This window comes from Schistocerca gregaria, chromosome 4, assembly GCF_023897955.1.
Source record: "Schistocerca gregaria isolate iqSchGreg1 chromosome 4, iqSchGreg1.2, whole genome shotgun sequence".
NCBI lineage: Eukaryota > Metazoa > Arthropoda > Insecta > Orthoptera > Acrididae > Schistocerca > Schistocerca gregaria.
The window spans coordinates 88,545,792-88,568,196 of NC_064923.1; the positions used below are offsets into that span (position 1 = coordinate 88,545,792).

General features: G+C 38.8%; 1 protein-coding gene across 1 annotated transcript in view; it reads right to left on the reverse strand.

The window, feature by feature from the left end:
* Positions 1 to 22,079, reverse strand: part of LOC126267005 (transcription initiation factor TFIID subunit 1-like) — a 230,107-nt gene extending 208,028 nt beyond the window's left edge. The window contains exons 1-2 of the mRNA XM_049971767.1: positions 21,589 to 22,079; positions 1 to 347 (exon numbers count right to left, since the gene is read on the reverse strand). Coding sequence (XP_049827724.1) covers positions 1 to 347; positions 21,589 to 21,889 — 648 coding nt within the window. The 5' untranslated portion in view covers positions 21,890 to 22,079. The remainder of the gene's footprint in view (positions 348 to 21,588) is intronic.
* Between the last annotated feature and the right edge of the window lie 326 nt (positions 22,080 to 22,405).

Consider the following 22,405-nt stretch of genomic DNA (forward strand, 5'->3'; position numbering starts at 1 on the left):
CTTATCCACACGGAAATCTGGGAATAGTTCAGTGACATCAACATCTGCATACTTTGATGGCAGCATGGCAGCTAATGGAGTTTCAAGTTTGCGTTTTCTTGCTTCAGCTTCTGCTGCAGCTCTTTCCGCAGCAGTTGCATCCTTGCCTAAAACGGGCATTGCTGGTGGAGGCATCAACTGAGTATCTGACTTAAGTCCTGTCCCTTCATCATCAGCATCATAGTCAGTACTGTCATCTACCTTCCCTGCCTGCTGCTGTAGAATCGAGTTTGCCTCCGCAAGCTCTTCTTCCGCAAGTTCCGTAATATCAGAATAATCAACTGCAGATGGTGATTTGACTGCATAATCTGAAATAGAGTAGTAGTTCTTTAGACAGGGAAGAGAAAAAGTTATTGAAATTAAGAACTGAAAGTTTTACAGGTACAAAGGGATCTATGAATTATGATTATGTTGTACATAATGTGACAATAATATTTCACCTGAAAAATCTATTTAAGTTTCAGAAAAAAAAACTATGCAACTACTAATTTAGATAAAGAAAACTGGACCAGTTACTTATTTTTTGATGCTTAACACATTTCAAGAACTGTTTCTAATTTTCAAGTGCATTTGCGTATTTGCTTACATCAATATATTTAGTGATAATGATGTAAGCTGAATAAATGAATTAAAATTTGTGCCATAGTCAGGACTTGCACCTGGGTATCCTTGCTTACTAGGCAGGAATGCTGACCGTTACACCACCCGTACCACTATGGCTAACATTGCTGCATGGCTAATCAAATCCAATGATCTCCCCAGCACAAACTTAAATTATTCCCCTAAATTACCTGAGGTACATGATTTCTCCATTATGTCCAATGCTGCAGTGCTATTCCAATGACAGAGGGCCCTGCCAATAGTAACGATTTAGGGGGAAAATAAGTTGAAAATATGAACTGAAGTTTGATTTGGGGAGGGCATTGGACTTAGGTAGTCTCTGCAGCACTGTTAGCCATAGTGCCATGGTAGTGTAATGGTCAGCATTCCTGCCTGGTAAGCAAGGAGACCCAGGTTCAAACCTGGGCTGTGGCACACATTTTAATTCATTCATTCAGCTTACATAATTATCGTAGATAAAGCCACAGAAAATTTAATTATAAGATATTTGGTGCTGTTTGCAAGTGTTATTTTTTGCCTCTCTTGCGTCTTTTTGAAGTTTGGGCAAAATGAATCTTTGATGTTTTTTGATACTAATGTTAGCATTTGTCTGATTTTCCAATTGCAGTCCAACCTCAAAAAGGTGCAAGGGAGGCACCGAACATATTCATGTAAACAAATGTACTTGAAAATGAGGATAAAACCTCAAAATGCACTGAGCCAAGCATAAAAATAAGTAACTGGTGCAGTTTTCACTATCTAAATCGAATGACACAGTTGCAGATTTTTTAAAACATCAAATATGATGAACAAAATTATGCAACTACTGTTACCTATAGAGTTCTTAAAGTTTCATTTTAAGTAAATAGAAAGGAATATATGGCCTGATAGATATGTGGAAACATTCTGTCCAAATGAGAATTAACTATTTCTTGTTGCTTCAGGATACTTTTGTGAATGTTACCATATACTTCTCAATCACACAAGAGACCATTAAGCGATAAGATGGTACAAGGAAATGAATAATGTTTAATTTGATGGACAGCCCATGTAAGAAATTCAAGGGTGAAAAACAAAGCATCTGAACACCATGAATAAAAAGTAGAGTGATTCATGAAGTGTGCCACCATATCAATATATTCATCAATCCACAAAGTACTGAGATGATCCGACAGTCTTTGATGCTAACCCAGAATTTTGATGTTTGTCATCGCCTTGGCATTGTCATAATACAGCATGTGTCTTGTCAACAAATAATAGACTGTCTCAGTTACACAGTTTTAGTTTGAATGTAGCTTTCTAACAGCTGGACCTGTCAGCATGGGTCAGGGAGCATGAGCACCTGACAGGTGGTGTATTTGTGTACATTGTTCTTGTCTACTGATCAATTGTCAGTGTCTGATTAGGTACAAATGAAATAAGATCTTGTTTTGAGAACCCAATTGCAGGGCTCAGAAGCTAAGTGATAAAAGCTACTTTTTCTTAACATTGACACAAAAGACTGTTGTTGTTGTTGTTGTTGTTGTTGTTGTTGTTGTTGTCGTTGTCTTCAGTCCTGAGACTGGTTTGATGCAGATCTCCATGCTACTCTATCCTGTGCAAGCTGCTTCATCTCCCAGTACCTACTGCAACCCACATCCTTCTGAATCTGCTTAGTGTACTCATCTCTCGGTCTCCCTCTACGATTTTTACCCTCCACGCTGCCCTCCAATGCTAAATTTGTGATCCCTTGATGCCTCAAAACATGTCCTACCAACCGATCCCTTCTTCTAGTCAAGTTGTGCCACAAACTTCTCTTCTCTCCAATCCTATTCAATACCTCCTCATTAGTTATGTGATCTACCCATTTAATCTTCAGCATTCTTCTGTAGCACCACATTTCAAAAGCTTCTATTCTCTTCTTGTCCAAACTAGTTATCGTCCATGTTTCACTTCCATACATGGCTACACTCCAAACAAATACTTTCAGAAACGACTTCCTGATACATAAATCTATATTCGATGTCAACAAATTTCTCTTCTTCAGAAACGCTTTCCTTGCCAGTGCCAGTCTACATTTTATATCCTCTCTACTTCGACCATCATCAGTTACCCTTTTGCTCCCCACATAGCAAAACTCCTTTATTACTTTAAGTGTCTCATTTCCTAATCTAATTCCCTTAGCATCACCCGATTTAATTTGACTACATTCCATTATCCTAGTTTTGCTTTTGTTGATGTTCATCTTATATCCTCTTTTCAAGACACTGTCCATTCCGTTCAACTGCTCTTCCAAATCCTTTGCCGTCTCTGACAGAATTACAATGTCATCGGCGAACCTCAAAGTTTTTACTTCTTCTCCATGAATTTTAATACCTCCTCCAAATTTTTCTTTTGTTTCCTTTACTGCTTGCTCAATATGCAGATTGAATAACATCGGGGAGAGGCTACAACCCTGTCTCACTCCTTTCCCAACCACTGCTTCCCTTTCATGCCCCTCGACTCTTATGACTGCCATCTCGTTTCTGTACAAATTGTAAATAGCCTTTCGCTCCCTGTATTTTACCCCTGCCACCTTTAGAATTTTAAAGAGAGTATTCCAGTCAACATTGTCAAAAGCTTTCTCTAAGTCTACAAATGCTAAAAACGTAGGTTTGCCTTTTCTTAATCTTTCTTCTAAGATAAGTCGTAAGGTCAGTATTGCCTCACGTGTTCCAACATTTCGACGGAATCCAAACTGATCCTCACCGAGGTCTGCATCTACCAGTTTTTTCATTTGTCTGTAAAGAATTCGCGTTAGTATTTTGCAGCTGTGGCTTATTAAACTGATAGTTCGGTAATTTTCACACCTGTCAGCACCTGCTTTTTTTGGGATTGGAATTATTATATTCTTTATATTCATATTCATTATTCATTTATAGTCACAAAAGACTATGAAGTTGAAAGTGATACATGAAAGTCATTCAGTAACAGTAAAAGCTTACAGTATTGTACTAAGGTACCAGTACATTTCTACTTATGAAGAAAGGGTGAGCTAGAACATTTTTCAAACTCTACAAAGGCCTAATGTAATTTTTATTATTTTGCCATAAGGATCCCGTAGTGGAAAAGTAATATTTGTTCAAAGTTGGTTGTTCCAATAAAAGATTATTACATGCTAAATTCTAGAAGTCTGCTTTGTTGTTGTTGTTGTTGTTGTTGTTGTCTTCAGTCCTGAGACTGGTTTGATGCAGCTCTCCATGCTACTCTATCATGTGCAAGCTTCTTCATCTCCCAGTACCTACTGCAACCTACATCCTTCTGAATCTGCTTAGTGTATTCATCTCTTGGTCTCCCTCTACGATTTTTACCCTCATGTCCTACCAACCGATCCCTTCTTCTGGTCAAGTTGTGCCACAAACTTCTCTTCTCCCCAATCCTATTCAATACTTCCTCATTAGTTATGTGATCTACCCATCTAATCTTCAGCATTCTTCTGTAGCACCACATTTGAAAAGCTTCTGTTCTCTTCTTGTCCAACCTATTTATGGTCCATGTTTCACTTCCATACATGGCTACACTCCATACAAATACTTTCAGAAATGACTTCCTGACACTTAAATCTATACTCGATGTTAACAAATTTCTCTTCTTCAGAAACGCTTTCCTTGCCATTGCCAGTCTACATTTTATATCCTCTCTACTTCAACCATCATCAGTTATTTTGCTCCCCAAATAGCAAAACTCCTTTACCACTTTAAGTGTCTCATTTCCTAATCTAATTCCCTCAGCATCAGCCGACTTATTTTGACTACATTCCATTATCCTCATTTTGCTTTAGTTGATGTTCATCTTATATCGTCCTTTCAAGACACTATCCATTCCGTTCAGCTGCTCTTCCAAGTCCTTTGCTGCTTTTGTTTCCTTCACTGCTTGCTCAATATACAGATTGAATAACATCGGGGAGAGATTACAACCCTGTCTCACTCCCTTCGCAACCACTGCTTCCCTTTCATGTCCCTTGACTCTTGTAACTGCCATCTGCTTTCTGTACAAATTGTAAATAGCCTTTCGCTCCCTGTATTTTACCCCTGCCACCTTCAGAATTTGAAAGAGAGTATTCCAGTCAACATTGTCAAAAGCTTTCTCTAAGTCTACAAATGCTAGAAACGTAGGTTTGCCTTTCCTTAATCTAGCTTCTAAGATAAGTCGTAGGGTGAGTATTGCCTCACGTATTCCAACATTTCTACGGGATCCAAACTGATCTTCCCCGAGGTCGGCTTCTACTAGTTTTTCCATTCGTCTGTAAGGAATTCGCGTTAGTTTTTTGCAGCTGTGGCTTATTAAACTGATAGTTCGGTAATTTTCACATCTGTTAGCAGCCACTTTCTTTGGGATTGGAATTATTATATTTTTCTCGAAGTCTGAGGGTATTTCGCCTGCCTCATACATCTTGCTCACCAGATGGTACAGTTTTGCCACGACTGGCTCTCTCAAGGCCGTCAGTAGTTCTAATGTAATGTTAACAATTCCCGGGGCCTTGTTTCGACTCAGGTCTTTCAGTGCTCTGTCAAACTCTTCACGCAGTATCATATCTCCCATTTCATCTTCATCTACATCCTCTTCCATTTCCATAATATTGTCCTCAAATACATCGCCCTTGTATAGACCCTCTATATACTTCTTCCACCTTTCTGCTTTCCTTTCTTTGCTTAGAACTGGGTTTCCATCTGAGCTCTTGATGTTCGTACAAGTGGTTCTCTTATCTCCAAAGGTCTCTTTAATTTTCCTGTAGGCAGTATCTATCTTACCCCTAGTGAGATAAGCCTCTACATCCTTACATTTGTCCTCTAGCCATCGCTGCTTAGCCATTTTGCACTCCCTGTCTATCTCATTTTTGCCTGCTTCATTTACTGCATTTTTATATTTTCTCCTTTCATCAATTAAATTCAATATTTCTTCTGTTACCCAAGGATTTCTACTAGCCCTCGTCTTTTTACCTACTTGATCCTCTGCTGCCTTCACTACTTCATCCCTCAAAGCTACCCACTCTTCTTCTACTGTATGTCTTTCCCCCATTCTTGTCAATTGTTCCCTTATGCTCTCCCTGAAGCTCTGTACAACCTCTGGTTCTGTCAGTGAATCCAAGTCTCATCTCCTTAAATTCCCCAACTTTTTGCAGTTTCTTCAGTTTTAATCCTCAGTTCATATCCAACAGATTGTGGTTGAGTCCACATCTGCCCCTGGAAATGTCTTACAATTTAAAACTTGGTTCCTAAATCTCTGTCTTATCATTCTGTAATCTATCTGATACCTTTTAGTATCTCCAAGATTCTTCCATGTATACAACCTTCTTTTATGATTCTTGAATCAAGTGTTAGCTATGATTAAGTTGTGCTCTGTGCAAAATTCCACCAGACGGCTTCCTCTTTCATTTCTTACCCTTATTTCCAAATTCACCTACTACGTTTCCTTCTCTTCCTTTTCCTACTATCAAATTCCAGTCATCCACGACTATTAAATTTTTGTCTCCGTTCACTATCTGAATAATTTCTTTTATCTCATCATACATTTCTTCAATTTTTTTCGTCATCTGCAGAGCTAGTTGGCATATAGATTTGTACTACTGTTGTATGCGTGGGCTTTGTGTCTATTTTGGTCACAACAGTGTGTTCGCTGTGCTGTTTGTAGTAGCTTATCCGCATTCCTATTGTTTTATTCATTATTAAACCTACTGTTGCATTACCCCTATTTGCTTATGTATTTATAACCCTGTAGTCACCTGACCAGAAGTCTTGTTCCTCCTGCCACCAAATTTCTAATTCCCACTATATCTAACTTTAACCTATCCATTTCCCTTTTTAAATTTTCTAACCTACCTGCCCGATTAAGGGATCTGACATTCCATGCTCCGATCCGTAGGACGCCAGTTTTCTTTCTCCTGATAACGACATCCTCGAGTAGTCCCCGCTCGGAGATCCAATGGGGGACTATTTTACCTCCGGAATAGTTTACACAAGAGGATGCCATCATCGTTTAATCATACAGCAAAGCTGCATGCCCTCGGGAAAAATTACGGCCGTAGTTTCCCCTTGCTTTCAGCCATTCACAGTAGCAGCACAGCAAGGCCGTCTTGGTTATTGTTACAAGGCCAGATCAGTCAATCATTCAGACTGTTGCCCTTGCAACTACTGAAAAGGCTGCTGCCCCTCATCAGGAACCACACGTTTGTCTTGCCTCTCAACAAATTCCCCTCCGTTGTGGTTGCACCTACAGTACGGCTATCTGTTATGATCTGATTTTTCAGACAATCACTTTTTTAGGCCACTCTTAAAATTTTGACTATGAAAATTAAACAATGGAATATCCAGGATGGAATGTAACAATATTATGAAAAGCTGCTCAACATACAGCAGGGATGCCGAGTCGCAAATAGCCACAAGAAAAAGACAGTTAGATTGTGAGCTTTCAGCCAGAAAAGCCTTTCGTGTGTGTGTGTGTGTGTGTGTGTGTGTGTGTGTGTGTGTGTGTGTGTGTGTGTGTGTGTGCGCGCGCAACTATCCTTTTCATAATATTGGTACTATGAAAACTGTCATCTGCGGCTCAGTCTTTGTCGCTGTCCTGATTCTGTCGTCTTATGCATTGCTCAGTCTTGGTCACTATCCTCTAAAGATTTTTCACTGTTTTCAACTAGTGCTTCAATGTTTCTCTCAGAAAGACCTTGTTTCTGTCACAAGCAGTTCTTGCTCTGCTTTGCCTTCATTCTCTGTGAAATGCTGGTGAATTTCTTGCTGATTCATTATCATGCTTTACATCATCCATGAACAAATGGTGTCTGGGTGGTATACGGCAGCCTGTCAGTACTGCATTTAGCGAATAGTCAGTATTGATTGAATCACTGTACAAATGATCCAGCTCAACATAGCTGGAGAAAAAAATTGTTTCAGTACATGAGTTTCGTAAAAATCCAAATCTTTGACAAAAGTCATTTTGAAGCACATGATGAAAGGAGTGATCTTATTTAATTGGATTCTTCTTATTGAATGTCATGTAACAGCATTTCCTTCACAATCAGACTGAAGAGAAGCTATTGTCACAGCACTTATGATGCATATACCTGTGTAGTCAGCCTGGCTTTTTTCAACACTGAATTTTTTTGCAAAATCTTTTCACTGCTTGTAGCCAAAGACCAGGCACATTCACATGGTTCTTGTTTCATTAGCATTTTTCATTTAAGCCAAAATCTGCTCACACTGACTGGAAGTTTGCTCAGGCTACAGGACATTATTGTGAACTGACTCACAATATGTGCTAATATAACAATACAGAATCAGTCATTGACAATATTTACATTCAGATTCTGTCTAAAGTCAAAATAAGTAGTGACTTCGTATACCAGCTGTGGAAAATGTTTATGAATTTTTAAAAAACAAAAGTGAATTTCCTGCAATTCCCTATAAGCTAAACATTTGTGGAAAACAACCTACACACCATAGTCAGTCTGCCCGGTGTACCAGACCAATGGTTCTTAATCCTCTGTGCATATTCAATCTGTTCTTGGTTGACCTCTCTACCTCGAAACTGAGCATGCTGCACTTTACTCTATAACAGCAGGTCAAAACCTATGGATGTCTTGTAAGTGAGTGTTACGTAAAATCTAACTGCTGCACATATTCACTCCAGTAATGTGATTAATGTAAGTAAACGTTGTAAACTGCCTTTTGTTTGATGATGCATGGCAACAATAACCTAACAATTATCTCAAGCACTTCAGAGTATACACACTAATGTGTTTGTGAGAAATTTTTTACTGTCTCTTATTTGAAAATATTTTTCAAATTTTTGAGTTTTTTCACATCCATGAGAGCAATTTCATTTAGGATCTATGGGAGGAATATTGGGATATATTTTCCTTTCTTTTTTGTAAATGTGTACTGTATGTTCTCTCTTTGTCTTTTTTGACTTTGGCCCAGGAGGGTGGCCATTATGTTCCACATCCTTGAAGATTTCCTGACTACATGTTTATATAACTAATTGTAAATCTAATGTTATTATGATGCAAATACTGACGTTCTTAATATGAGACATATGTGGGAAATGACCTCATACACTCTTCAACAACTCCGAGTTTGCTTCCAGGTATTTTGTTTTGACATCGCATGTCTCCTATGCTAGTTTGTATGTGATGTGGTTTCATCAATGCACACATCATGGCACCTGCTACCAAGTGGCTGCAGGTCACACGTCATACAGCCTACAGCTTGCCATTCCCTGCTCGTCCGCTGCACTGCGTTGCTGGAGAGCACAGGTGCAGCCCATTCACATAGCCGCCTACACAGTAATGTAGCAACATCCACCTGGCGAACCCACATCAAACAGCTGCACGACAGCACTGCACCAATCACACTGTGCCATGCTGTCGTAGAGTCACTGACAGAATGCATATTGCTAAACTGACAGGGTTTTATAAGAGAGTGCAGCACCTGACTCAGCAGTCTCATCTCTGACTTCACAGCTGCTGACACCTCGACCATTCAGTTTGGCCTAATCTAACACACCTGGTAATGGACAATTCCAGGATTTCTTCTACTTGGCACTCAAGCCATCGGATCCATCCACAGACTTTGCTGCCCTTCGTCCCACTGATAGTGCTAGCTCAGTTATTAAAATGTTTTATTACTCTGTTCTTCTGCCTTCATTTATAGAGGAATAAACCTCATTGATTACTTATGCCTTCTTTTGCCTGTCACTCCATCAGTCATGGATACAACACCTATTCAACTGTACTGCTTTAGCTGGAACTCTTTGCAGTTCTAATGTCATTGTTTCATCATTTTTGCTGTGTTTTCTTGCTGCTGTAATTCCTTTTCTGTGTTTTAATTGTTTCAGTTCAACAAAATCTGCTTGAAAAAACTATCTGCAAATTCCAAGACACACAGTCATTACAATTACATCAGCAGATGTGGTTTGCAACAAGTCGTACGTCTTGTTTTTTTTCCCTCTCTTTTCAAGTTCACTGTAGGGTTATCCAGCATTTTCAGTTTCTTCACAACTTAACATTTATATCCACTACGGTTCAAAACAAGTTTTCTTCCTCTGGTTTTTGTCACAAACCAAAGCAACCTCAATCGAAATGCAAGTGTCCTCAGACGAGGAAATGCAATGAGCATTTCATCAACTGGAGAGAGCTAGAGTTCAAGAAATGTAGTTTATTGTCACTAGGATCAGTGTCAATATGTGCTGGACTGTAGTACCTGTATTGGTAATATCTGCTATAGTGCCACAGAGCAACAGCAAGTGATCGGAATATAATACATAATATACAGTCTCATTTGCACATTACAATTTACTGACAACCTGTGTCAGATGCCAGTTTCAAATAGCGCTGAAGCTATCACTATCACACAGAGATGTAACAAAATCTCTGTGATAAGTGTCGTGTAACATCGTTAAGAGTCTACATGAGCTTCCTAAGAGAACAAGAAAGGAATTCTTACAAGACCCATAATTAGTAACACTCATGCACCTACATACCAGCTGGCAAAATGCGAGTACCTGTAACACAGTCTCAGTGGATATGTAAGGAAATGCAAGCACTACATTTACAACTCTACTCAATTTGTACACCGTGACTGCAGGATATGGATATTATGGTTGCTCTGATGCGGTCTCCTTCTTTACAAGAGTCCAACTTTCTGAATACCTGGAACTAACTGCAGAAAAGTTTGACTATTGTTTCACTTAACTTTTTAGGAACATTCTCATGTCAATTTTTCAATTTTGATGGAAAATATTATGAGCAGTCTGATGGCCTAGCAATGGGAAGAGTCTGTTATCACTTATTGTGGTGAACCTATACACGGAACACTTTGAAGCAATTGTATTTGAATTTTCAAAGTTCAAACACACATTTTTCTATCAATATGTGGACAATGCCTCTGTGCCATGGCCACATGGAATGGAAACAACAGAAGGGTTTCTGGAGCATTTAAACTCTGTCCAGCCTCATATAAAATTTGTGCTGGAACTATAAAAACATGCTCAGCTATGTTTTCTTGAAGTGTTAGTTAACAAGAGAACAGCTGGATCCTTGGATCACAGTGTATATAAAAAGCTCATGCACATCGATCTTGCCTGAAGCTATCACCATCTCACAAAAAACATGGTGCTAAATACTCTGTTCCATACAGTTCAATGCAGCAGACAATGAGAGCCTTGGTGAAGAGTTCTGAAGGAAAGGGTACTCAGATTCACAAACAGAATGAGCATTGCAGTTAAAAGCATGAACACCTCTAGAAGAGGCCGGAGTGAGAAAGAAAAAAAGAAAGTAGCCAAGAATTGTTCATCTATCTTATGCAGGTGGAATCTCTGGAAAGACTGGTAGACTCCTATGAAAACATCATACCCACTTTAGTTCTGCTCCAGTAAAAAGAGAAGAAGTCATATTTGTAATTTTAGAGATGAAAGCCAGGTCTGTATTGTGTTCCATGCAAATGTGGGGCAGACTACTCAAACAGACGATGGGGGGTGCAAGGAACATAACAACATACCTGACTAAAACCACCAAGAAAATCAGCTATCAACCAAGCACTCCCTGGAATACAATCATGATATGGAATATGACAAGGCCAGTATTCGTGTGCGAATGTCAAGTCTTTGGAATAGTGCAATTAAAGAGCCTATCGGAAAAAAGATTTTGGGAAAACAAATAAAAAGCGATGGCAGCTTCAATTCAAATAGGGCTTGGGGTCCAGCAGTCAATGCATGAAGAGTTAGCCAGTCATCTCAATCACTACAGCTAGAAAATGCTGATAGATTGTACATTTTACAGAATAACACTGTGTACTCTGAAAACAAATGAGCATCAAAGGGTTACCGGGTACCAGGAGCTGAACTCAGCTGTACACCACCTACAATACTTCGCTTCACAAGCTGGTTGGAGTGCAGGTACTGGGTACACATAACAACACACTAAGGATAGTCCCACTTGTTCATAGAGCACCATACTGATTTTTAATCTTGACTAGTCTTGCAGTACTGTTTTATGTAAGTGTTGTATTTCTGGTGTTCAACAGGGACACTTGGAAGACACACTATTCCAGAAGGTGCCCCCATGGCACATACTTACACACTAACAGCATGTCACATGGGCTACACCCCATGCAACCCATTTCCCATAAAGTACAAAGGACAGACTTGCTGCAACCTTAATGAGGTATTGCATACACTGGAAAAGTAAAATCAAGATGTCCTCAACCCAAGTTTGGTTTAAACACCACTGTGCTTCGCTACTCATGATCCTCCTGTAGGAGATGGTACGTCCTTACCTTCCTCTGAACTTTGAACTGACTTACCCAGCTAGTTATTTGGGAACCTATAGTCTAATGTAGGGTTAAACCACAGTGCAACTTGTAATTTTTCACATTCACAAATCATTGCCAGATGAGAAACAGGCAAAATCCTAGTGCTGATTGGGAATCAAAACCCTTACTTTGGAATTTACAATTTGGCAGTTACCCACAAAGCCACATTGTTTTATACTGTTTTGTTAATTGTGCAATTTATGTGATGTGTGTGTTAAATAAAAGTCTGCTTACACAGCCATAAATATTTTAGAAGTGAGCTACATACTCCAAATGTGCAATACAAAGTGGCAGCAATGAACTAGGCATTTCTTAATAATAATAATAAAAATAACTACACACAGTGTTGAATGGAATGGCAAGAAGAATAATACCTGTCATTGCCAGAATAGTTTCTTAAACAGAGTTAGCCACCAGCATTAGTAACAACAGCTTCACAGTTTGTCTCTGGTTCCAAACCCATACATCGCATTTTCTGAGAAATCCAAGGAAGTTTGGAACGTGTATATTCACATAAATCAGCAGTTCTTCAATACTTGCTAAACAATTCATCATTTTTCTTTTTCAATCCAACTCCAGTATTTTTTTATTTTTACATAAACTTGATTCCCTGGAGGATAGGATGTATGACTATCTCTCACACATAAGTACTTAACACCACTTATACACTTACTGTCATAGTGAAAACAAAATTGTAGACCCTCATGTATTGGGGGTTTCTCAAGTATGTTTACCTCAGAAAACATACAACCAAAGGGCTGCTTTCTGCACAGATGACCTAACTGCAAGAAGAGTGATACAGAAAACAAATAGTTCAGGTGGTGTAGTATCTTCCTAGTTAACATAATCCAATTGAACGTGTAGCCTGAACATCTTTTCTACTCAAAATCCAAACCCCACACATCATCATTTCAACAGGATAGTTTTGTGGTTCATATACGATTAACATGTCTGTACCAGCAAGATATTTGCAGCAGAAACAGTAATAAATGTTGACATTTAGTCATTATTTGTCAAAGGAGAATAAAGGCTACATATCAAATAAATATCAGTTTTCTATCCACCAAGTTACGTCCATGTTCTGAAACATCACACCATCATGCCATGTTAAGAACCAGGAAAATCAGTTTCAACTAGGTACTGTGGTAGCCACCATATTACGTAACAAGCAGACATATTATAAAATAGGGGCTTTGTCATTTTTCTCAGCAACACATGAATTAGCTTCCCTTCGGAATTAAAAAAGAAAAAAAATATATCAGTCAAACAAATTCTCAATTAATAGTGACATAAGAATGTTTCAGTGAAATACTGTAACTACTCTAGCAGTCATATTGCCTACTGCTACACATATCCTTGGCTTTAATTCCCCCACAAATTCTGAGTAGTGACAGCAAGTGACTGGGCAACACCAGCTGTACAGTAAAAGAAAGCTGTTGTTCTTTACACATAAAACATGATTTAACAAGCACAATTAATACACTATCAGCATTAGATTTTGACCCCATTCCACAACAAAACAAACTTTTCTCCAAGTTTTCAGACAGCATACTTTTTTTTCCCTAGAGCTATGCAGATGATATCCTTTTCATACATCTCTCTTTACACCTTGGTATTTCCCTCATCTTCTACAGAATACCTTGCAAGCTCAATTTGTTCACTCTAGTTGAGATCCAAAAGTCTATATTTGAATATGAGGTCAAGGGAAGTGTTTGATTCCAGTTTTGATTTTCTAGGTGTTTTTTTTTTGTGGTAGGATTAAGTGTAGTGGTGGTGAAATTTTTGAGATTTATACTGTGGTATCAGTTGTTTCAGTTGACCTATATAGCTCAAGGGAAGTGATCAATTCCAGTGGATTTTGTGTGAAGTGGAATTTGGGAAGGTTGTGGGGTATTGTTATTTTAGTGTTTTTTGTCATTTGGTGTAGTGGCGTGTATTTATATTTAGTTTGTCCCCACCCAAAACCCCCCAATTTCCCTTGCTTGTCCCATTAGTTTGATCAGGTTTTTTGTGGAAGGTGTTGGTTTTTCGGTGTATTTTCGGGTTTGTTGTCATGTTTACGTAATGACGTAATAGGTGCCATATTGGAGTCGTAGTGGATGGTCGTTTTCGCCATATTTGTGACGTCATAGGTCAAAGCAGGCGGGTGGAATCGGATGCTTCCGTATTTCCTTACGAAGAATGATGTTGCCATTCAAGTTGACTTTGCCAAGAACTTTTCTTTAACGTCACAAGATGAAATTCCGGCTGCACATTGGAGCCATAAACAAGTAACATTATTTACGTGCTGTGTATGGCATAGTCTAAAGACTGTTTCTTCTTTATGCAATTGCAAGCAATCACCTTTCACATGACAAATTAGCAGTTTGGTGCTTTCTTGAAAAAATTATATCACATCTAAAATAGCAGAAATGAAATTTACAAAAAGTTCATATGTTTTCGGACAACTGCACTCGACAGTTTAAAAATAAATTTACATTGTCCTACCTCTGTTGCACCAAATCCTGTTTGGGAGTTGAAATTGAGTGGAACTTCTTTGCCGCTTCACACAGCAAAGGGGCTGTCGGTGGGATAGGGGGAACAATGAAGAGAACTATTTGGAGAGGAATCAGAAGTCAGACAGCGGTGGTGAATTTTCAGATTATGTGAGTGGTAAACTGAATGAAGTCCGTGTTCTCTTCGTTTCAAGCAGCAATGTAGATAAGACAAAGTAATGGCAGTCAAGGCTTTGGGAAGATGTCATTCCTATTCCTAAAGTGCATTCTAACAATTATTTTAGAAACTATGATAGTCGCCATATTTTAGCTGAGGAAACATCTGGCAGTGAAATGGCAAGATATGAAATCTTTCGGGAGATCCCTAAATCCAAGAAACAGCTGAAATTTTCTGATGTTTATTCAGATTCCGAAGAGTCTAATGTTCGAGATAACCAAGCAACATCAGAAAATGAAGTACAGGCAACCATAAACCCAACTACGGAAATTAAAGCTGGAATCTTTTTGATCATCAAGATACAGAGTGAGAGGGGAAATGGACAGAACTTTGTTGCTGTTTGCCAATCAGTGTGTGTGGCTAATGAAATCAAGGTTATGTTTTTAAAACCATATGAGAAAGAAAACAACATATTTTGTACTAATGAAAATTATATTTCAATTGCTTCTTTACAAAAGAAAGTTGTTAAAATTTTGAATCCTCATGCAATTCAAATGAAAGGAAATCAAGTTTTTTATTACTTTTGTGAAACTATTTAAGTATGTATTTTTGTGTACATTTCTTTAGTTAGCCAGTTGAGTATTCATTCCTTTACTTATTTGAACACGACAATGCTTCATTCTCCATATCGTGTATTATTTTGAGCTAAGAGAATGTTTCAGTTGAAGATGTGCTGTCTGTTCATCTCTATTAAAGAACTGCATTTTTTTATTAATTTAACACCAACAACACTTTCATTAAGCAATATGATTTTTTTTGTACTGCAAAATATGTAATGAAACCATTATCACCCTTTAATTCTCTGAAATACTGAGAGAAATTTGTACATGTCACACCCATGACATAATTATGTCACCTCCGTGACAACAGAAATTATGTTATTGCTTTGAAAATAAGGTAAGTTTTTTTCTGATATTTCCATGGCTAATGCAGTAAGTTTTCAGTAGGCCTATTATACATTAGAATCTACCCTATCTGGTCACTTTACTCTTCATTACATTTTAATTAAGTGTTCTACTAGCACTAGTAAGTAGTAGTAGAAGTAAGTTATAGTCATCTGTAGATCACTTTTACAAGGATACTGGGCATGTCTTGCATCACCCCAGTTCTTGGTAGTGGCACCTTTTGTTTTGAGTATTGTAGACAAAACAGGTATGTAAAGAAGAAAGCCATCAAGGGGCCATTCATTCAACAAGTGTATTTCATAGTTTTTTTCCATCATGGAGGGGAAGGTATAGGGATGTTTCAAGACATGTGATGCCATACATGGGCCTGTATCTGAAGGTTGGTATATGAAAAGACAATTTTTTGAAATGCATGTGTTGCTGGAAGTGAAGCTCTCTTGTGGTAAATTTTGATGACTGGAAAGTTTTAAGTGTGTTGTTATTTGTAGCCTATACATCCACTGTGTGTGTAGGTTGTGCTGGATCTATCAGTGAAGCTCTTGTTGACGTAGGGGACATGTGACATGACAAGCACTATAGCTTTTCTCCAGAAATATGATAGGTGGCAGAATATGTTGCATCATAGAAATGTGGAAAGCCTGTGAAAATAGTTGAAGTGGCTCCTTACCACACCAGCAATAATTTTATTTGGTGCTGTCAGAAGGGCAACTTGTTGTGGTCAGTTTTGAAAAGGGGGTTATTTTTGGTACAGAGAAATATGTACGGGTGGTTTAGGGGAGGTAATTCATTTGCCTGCATTCATGTTTTGATTTTTATATTGACTGGTGTTTTATTTTTCTAGTCCTTTTTCTTACTAGCTAATGTTTTTTTTTTGTGTGATAGTGTTTTTTGATATTTATTTTCTTAAGATGTATTTCCTCCCCCCCCCCCCCCCCCCCCAATGAACCATGGACCTTGCTGTTGGTAGGGAGGCTTGCATGCCTCAGTGATACAGATAGCTATACCATAGGTGCAATCACAATGGAGGGGTATCTGTTGAGAGGCCAGACAAATGTATGGTTCCTGAAGAGGGGCAGCAACCTTTTCAGTAGTTGCCGGGGCAACAGTCTGGATGATTGACTGATATGACCTTGTAACACTAACCAAAATGGCCTTGCTCTGCTTGTACTGCAAACGGCTGAAAGCAAGTAGAAGTTTCCATAATATTTCCCACGAGCACGCAGCTTTACTGTAAGGTTTAATGATGATGGTGTCCTCTTGGGTAAAATATTCCAGAGGTAAAACAGTCCCCCATTCACATCTCCGGGCGAGAACTACTCAGGAGGACATTGTTATCAGGAGAAAGAAAACTGGTGTTCTACGAATCAGAATGTCAGATCCCTTAATCGGGCAGGTAGGTTAGAAAATTTAAAAAGGGAAATGGATAGGTTAAAGTTAGATATAGTGGGAATTGGTGAAGTTCAGTGGCAGGAGGAACAAGACATCTGGTCAGGTGAATACAGTGTTGTAAATACAAAATCAAATAGGGTTAATGCGGGGTAGATTTAATAATCAATAGGAAAACAGGAATATGGGTAAGCTACTATTGTGGCCAAGATAGACAAGGAACCCATGCCTACCACAGCAGTACAAGTTTATATGCCAACTAGCTCCGCAGATGCTAGAGAGATTGATGAAATGTATTATGAGATACAAGAAATTATTCAGAGTGTGAAGGCAGATGAAAATTTAATAGTCATGGGTGACTGGAATTCGATAGTAGGAAAAGGAAGAGAAGGAAACGTAGTAGGTGAATTTGGAAATAAGGGTAAGAAATGAGAGAGGAAGCCGTCTGGTGGAATTTTGCACAGAACACAACTTAATCGTAGCTAACACTTGATTCAAGAATCATGAAAGAAGGTTGTATACATAGAAGAGACCTGGAGATACTGGAAGGTTTCAGATAGATTACAGAATGATAAGACAGAGATTTAGGAACCAAGTTTTAAATTGTAAGACATTTCCAGGGGCAGATGTGGACTCAACCACAATCTGTTGGATATGAACTGAGGATTAAAACTGAAGAAACTGCAAAAAGTTGGGGAATTTAAGGAGATGAGACTTGGATTCACTGACAGAACCAGAGGTTGTACAGAGCTTCAGGGAGAGCATATGGGAACAATTGACAGGAACGGATGAAAGAGATACAGTAGAAGAAGAATGGGTAGCTTCGAGAGATGAAATAGTGAAGGTAGCAGAGGATCAAGTAGGTAAAAAGACGAAGGCTAATAGAAATCCTTGGGTAACAGAAGAGATATTGAATTTATTTGATGAAAGAAGAAAATATAAAAATGCAGTAAATGAAGCAGGCAAAAAGGAATACAAATGTCTCAAAAATGAGATCGACAGGAAGTGCAAAATGGCTAAGCAGCAATGGCTAGAGGACAAATGTAAGGATGTAGAGGCTTATCTCACTAGGGGTAAGATAGATACTGCCTACAGGAAAATTAAAGAGACCTTTGGAGAAAAGAGAACCACTTGCATGAATATCAAGAGCTCAGATGGAAACCTAGTTATAAGTAAAGAAGAGAAAGCACAAAGGTGGAATGAGTATATAGAGGATCTATACAAGTGCGACGTACATTAGGACAATATTATAGAAATGGAAGAAAATTTAGATGAAGATGAAATAGGAGATATGATACTGAGTGAAGAGTTTGACAGAGCACTGAAAGACCTAAGCTGAAACAAGGCCCCCAGGAATAGACAACATTCCATTAGAACTACTGACAGCCTTGGGAGAGCCAGTCTTGACAAAACTCCACCATCTGATGAGCAAGATGTATGAGACAGGTGAAATACCCTCAGACTTCACGAAGAATATAATATTCCAATCCCAAAGAAAGTAGGTGTTAACAGATGTGAAAATTACCGAACTATCAGTTTAATAAGCCATGGCTGCAAAACACTAACACGAATTCTTTACAGACAAATGGAAAAACTGGTAGAAGCCGACCTCGGGGAAGATAAGTTTGGATTCCGTAGAAATGTTGGAACACGTGAGGCAATACTGAGCCTACGATTTATCTTAGAAAATAGATTAAGGAAAGGCAAACCTACGTTTCTAGCATTTGCAGACTTAGAGAAAGCTTTTGACAATGTTGACTGGAATACTCTCTTTCAAATTCTAAAGGTGGCAGGGGTAAAATACAGGGAGCGAAAGGCTATTTACAATTCGTACAGAAAGCAGATGGCAGTTACAAGAGTCAAGGGACATGAAAGGGAAGCAGTGGTTGCGAAGGGAGTGAGACAGGGTTGTAGCCTCTCCTCGATGTTATTCAATCTGTATATTGAACAAGGAGTAAAAAATAATAATAATAATAATAATCAGAGTAGGTATTAAAATTCATGGAGAAGAAATAAAAACTTTGAGGTTTGATGATGATATTGTAATTCTGTCAGAGACAGCAAAGGACTTGGAACAGCAGTTGAACGGAATGGACAGTATCTTGAAAGGATGCAAGATGAACATCAACAAAAGCATATTGAGGATAATGGAATGTAGTCGAATTAAGTCGGCTGATGTTGAGGGAATCAAATTAGGGAATGAGACACTTAAAGTAGTAAAGGAGTTTTGCTATTTGGGGAGCACAACTTGACTAGAAGAAGGGATCGGTTGGTAGGGCATATTCTGAGGCATCAAGGGATCACCAATTTAGTATTGGAGGGCAGTGTGGAGGGTAAAAATCATAAAGGGAGACCAAGAGATGAATACACTAAACAGATTCAGAAGGATGTAGGTTGCAGTAGGTACTGGGAGATGAAGAAGCTTGCACAGGATAGAGTAGAATGGAGAGCTTCATCCAACCAGTCTCTGGACTGAAGACAACAACAAGATGTATATTCTGTATTTGGTTTCTGTTGTGAATGTACTGATATGTATTTGGAGGATGTCATGGATTTCATTTTGACTATGTAGGTAAATTATGGTTCACGGCCTACACACACACACACACACACACACACACACACACACACACACACACACACACACACTAAAAACAAAAAAAACTCCTAAATCATACGCCTGCTCTGGCCCGTGATGAAACGGTGGTGTGTTGTATGACATCACTACAGCATGGTGTTTTTGAGTTAGTTGTGTTTTTAGGTGTCATGTTGTTGTAGCTGATGTTGGATGTGGGCATGCTGAGTTTAACAAGTGGTATTGGCTTCATTTCAGTTTTGGTTGTCATCACACAAACTTGGTTTTGAGTTTAGGTAGTTGGTATGGTAATGTGGATTGTGGAACTGTTTTCATTGAATTACTAAGGTGGTTACTTTAATTTTTAATACTTCTGAATAGTTTGGTAAATGTTGAGAGAAAAGAAGTCTAATTTTTTTGGTGCTTTTAGCTATATATGGATATAGCACTGAAGCTCATGAATAGGTGATTTAGGAGATTTTGTTTTTGTTTTTAGTGTGCGTGTGTGGGCCAGTGCATGTGTGGAGGCCAACCTAGGCGATATTGCCAGAGGCTTTTGTCGGTAAGCAATTTTTTGTTTGGTTTCATTCTATAGTAACTGTGATGTTTTGTCTATTGTGTAAGTATGGTAGGCCGGCTCTGTTTTAATTCATGGGTTGAATATGAGGTATTTGGGTTTTTTAATTACTTTTCAGAGTTGTAGCTGTTGATTTTTTGGTATCAATAGTGTGTTTGAGATATGTAGGTCAAGGAAACTGTCCAGTTCCACATTTCAGAGATGTAGGTGTTGGTTTTTTGGTATCGATTGCTTTGGTTCAGCTATACAGCTCAGTGTAAATGTGCGATTCCACTTCTCTGGGTTGTGTTGGTCTTTTGGTATCAACAGTTACGGATGAGCTATGTACGTCAAGGGAAATGTCCGATTCCTGCGGTTTTGTTGGTGGTAGCGGACTGTCATCATTTAAATTTTTTTATATTACTTGTTTTAGGATGGTGGGGTGATCTTTTATTGTTGTATATTTAGTGTGTCCCCGAGGTAAACCGGTTATTTTGCGCGATTGTCCCGTTAGTTTCATTTTATTTTTGGGAGTGTGATGTTACTGTGTCATTTTTATTTATGTTCGTGTTAGTTGGCGTGTGTATATAGAGACGTCATTGTCGCCACATTGTGCACGCTGGAACTATACGTTTGCGTCAAAGCAGACTGGTGGAATCGGACGCTTCTGTAATGCCGGAAAGTGTGAAAGAATTTCACTACCTTTGGAGAGGCCAAAACAACATATCTGGTTACCTATAATACAAAATATTCTTACAGTTTACTTTGATGAATATGTAACCCTATTTCATTTACATTTTCTACACAACCGGTATTTCACAAACTAATATCACTTGAAACATAGTACACTCATGTAGAGATCCAAATTAACGAAGGTACTACTACAGCCAACTGAAACACGACTCGAGATCAGTGGTGCTGACTATACACGATGGCCCACAATAAGACACTATCTGATGACAAAGACCTTTCCTGTGATGAAGTTCGGGTATGTATTTGTAGCCCATCTGCTTGAAGTGAAAACCAAACTCACTGCTTCATAAGCAAGTCTGAACCTGCAATTTTTTGACAGAAGCTTTAGTACGCCTGTATAAAAGGAATCTAAGGCGTAAAAAAGGGAATTAACTACTGTTTTTACGAAAGAAATACCGGTATCTCACAGAACAAAGAAGAGACTCGGTGAAAAAATAGTCGTAATTGTGGTTGTGATGGGTTTGACAACCATTAACAACTGTACAAACAAAAAGATGTTCTACGAAACTGCAGTTACGATCAAATGACTTACTGGCTATTCTGAGAGTTGTACGGCATAATTTTTTTGCTAAACAACCGAGGGCTTTACTAAAAGCACACAAAAATAATGAAAGTGGGTTGTCAACAATAAGACTCCTAGTAGCACGGAATAAAGACACCGAATCTAGAAACAAATACACAGTAAACACAAACAAGTACTGCAGCTAACGTATAAACATTGCGTTAGTCAACACAACTTACTTTCATCGTTTGTTGACTGTGTGTCGTTGAGAGAACGTTGGGATTCTGCAGAACAGTGTTCTTGGCTCCTTAACTCACTCTCATTATCCGAATCGCTGTCGCTCTTTCCCACTTCTTGATCTATGCCAATCAATTCCCTCACGAAAGAGCTGAAACCCAATCTTGATAGCGATGCCAAATGCCGTTTTGATTCACTGTCAAGAACGTCATTTTCGAGCTGTCCAGATTCGTCGATATTCCCAAACAAGAATCCAGTAAGATGCATTTCTGGATCTGACTTGTCGTCATCGCTGTCACCCATTGTCACTTGGTTGATTACACGAGCTTCTTTTCAAATAAACGATCACTTTGTACGTATAGGTTTACAATTTTCAGAAGAATCGTCATGAAAACAATCGTCTACCTCCTGTACGCAAATCTTCCTTACGACACAAACACAGGCTCACAAGCCACAGATGCACTCAGTGCGCTAACAATTATTTACAATCTACACAATACCAGCGTTGTTATTGGTAACATAGCAATGACAGTGATCTCTGGTGGTGTTCTGCTGGCTCGGGTTCGCAGCTCTTACGCATTCTGGTGGCAGACAGCGAAAGCGTATGCCACTATGTCTCGTTAGTCGTTTACACTGGGACAACAGCCTGCAACATCAGGGCACGCTACATAAATGTTGCGCGCGTCCTACAAAAGACAACATTTAGGGAGTATGTTACATGCGCAGGTAATTTACACCAAAACAGCAGAATTTATGCCACACGGGGTTTTCTTGCAGGAGAAAGGGTAATCATGTTATTGCAGCGGTGGCTTATTTCGT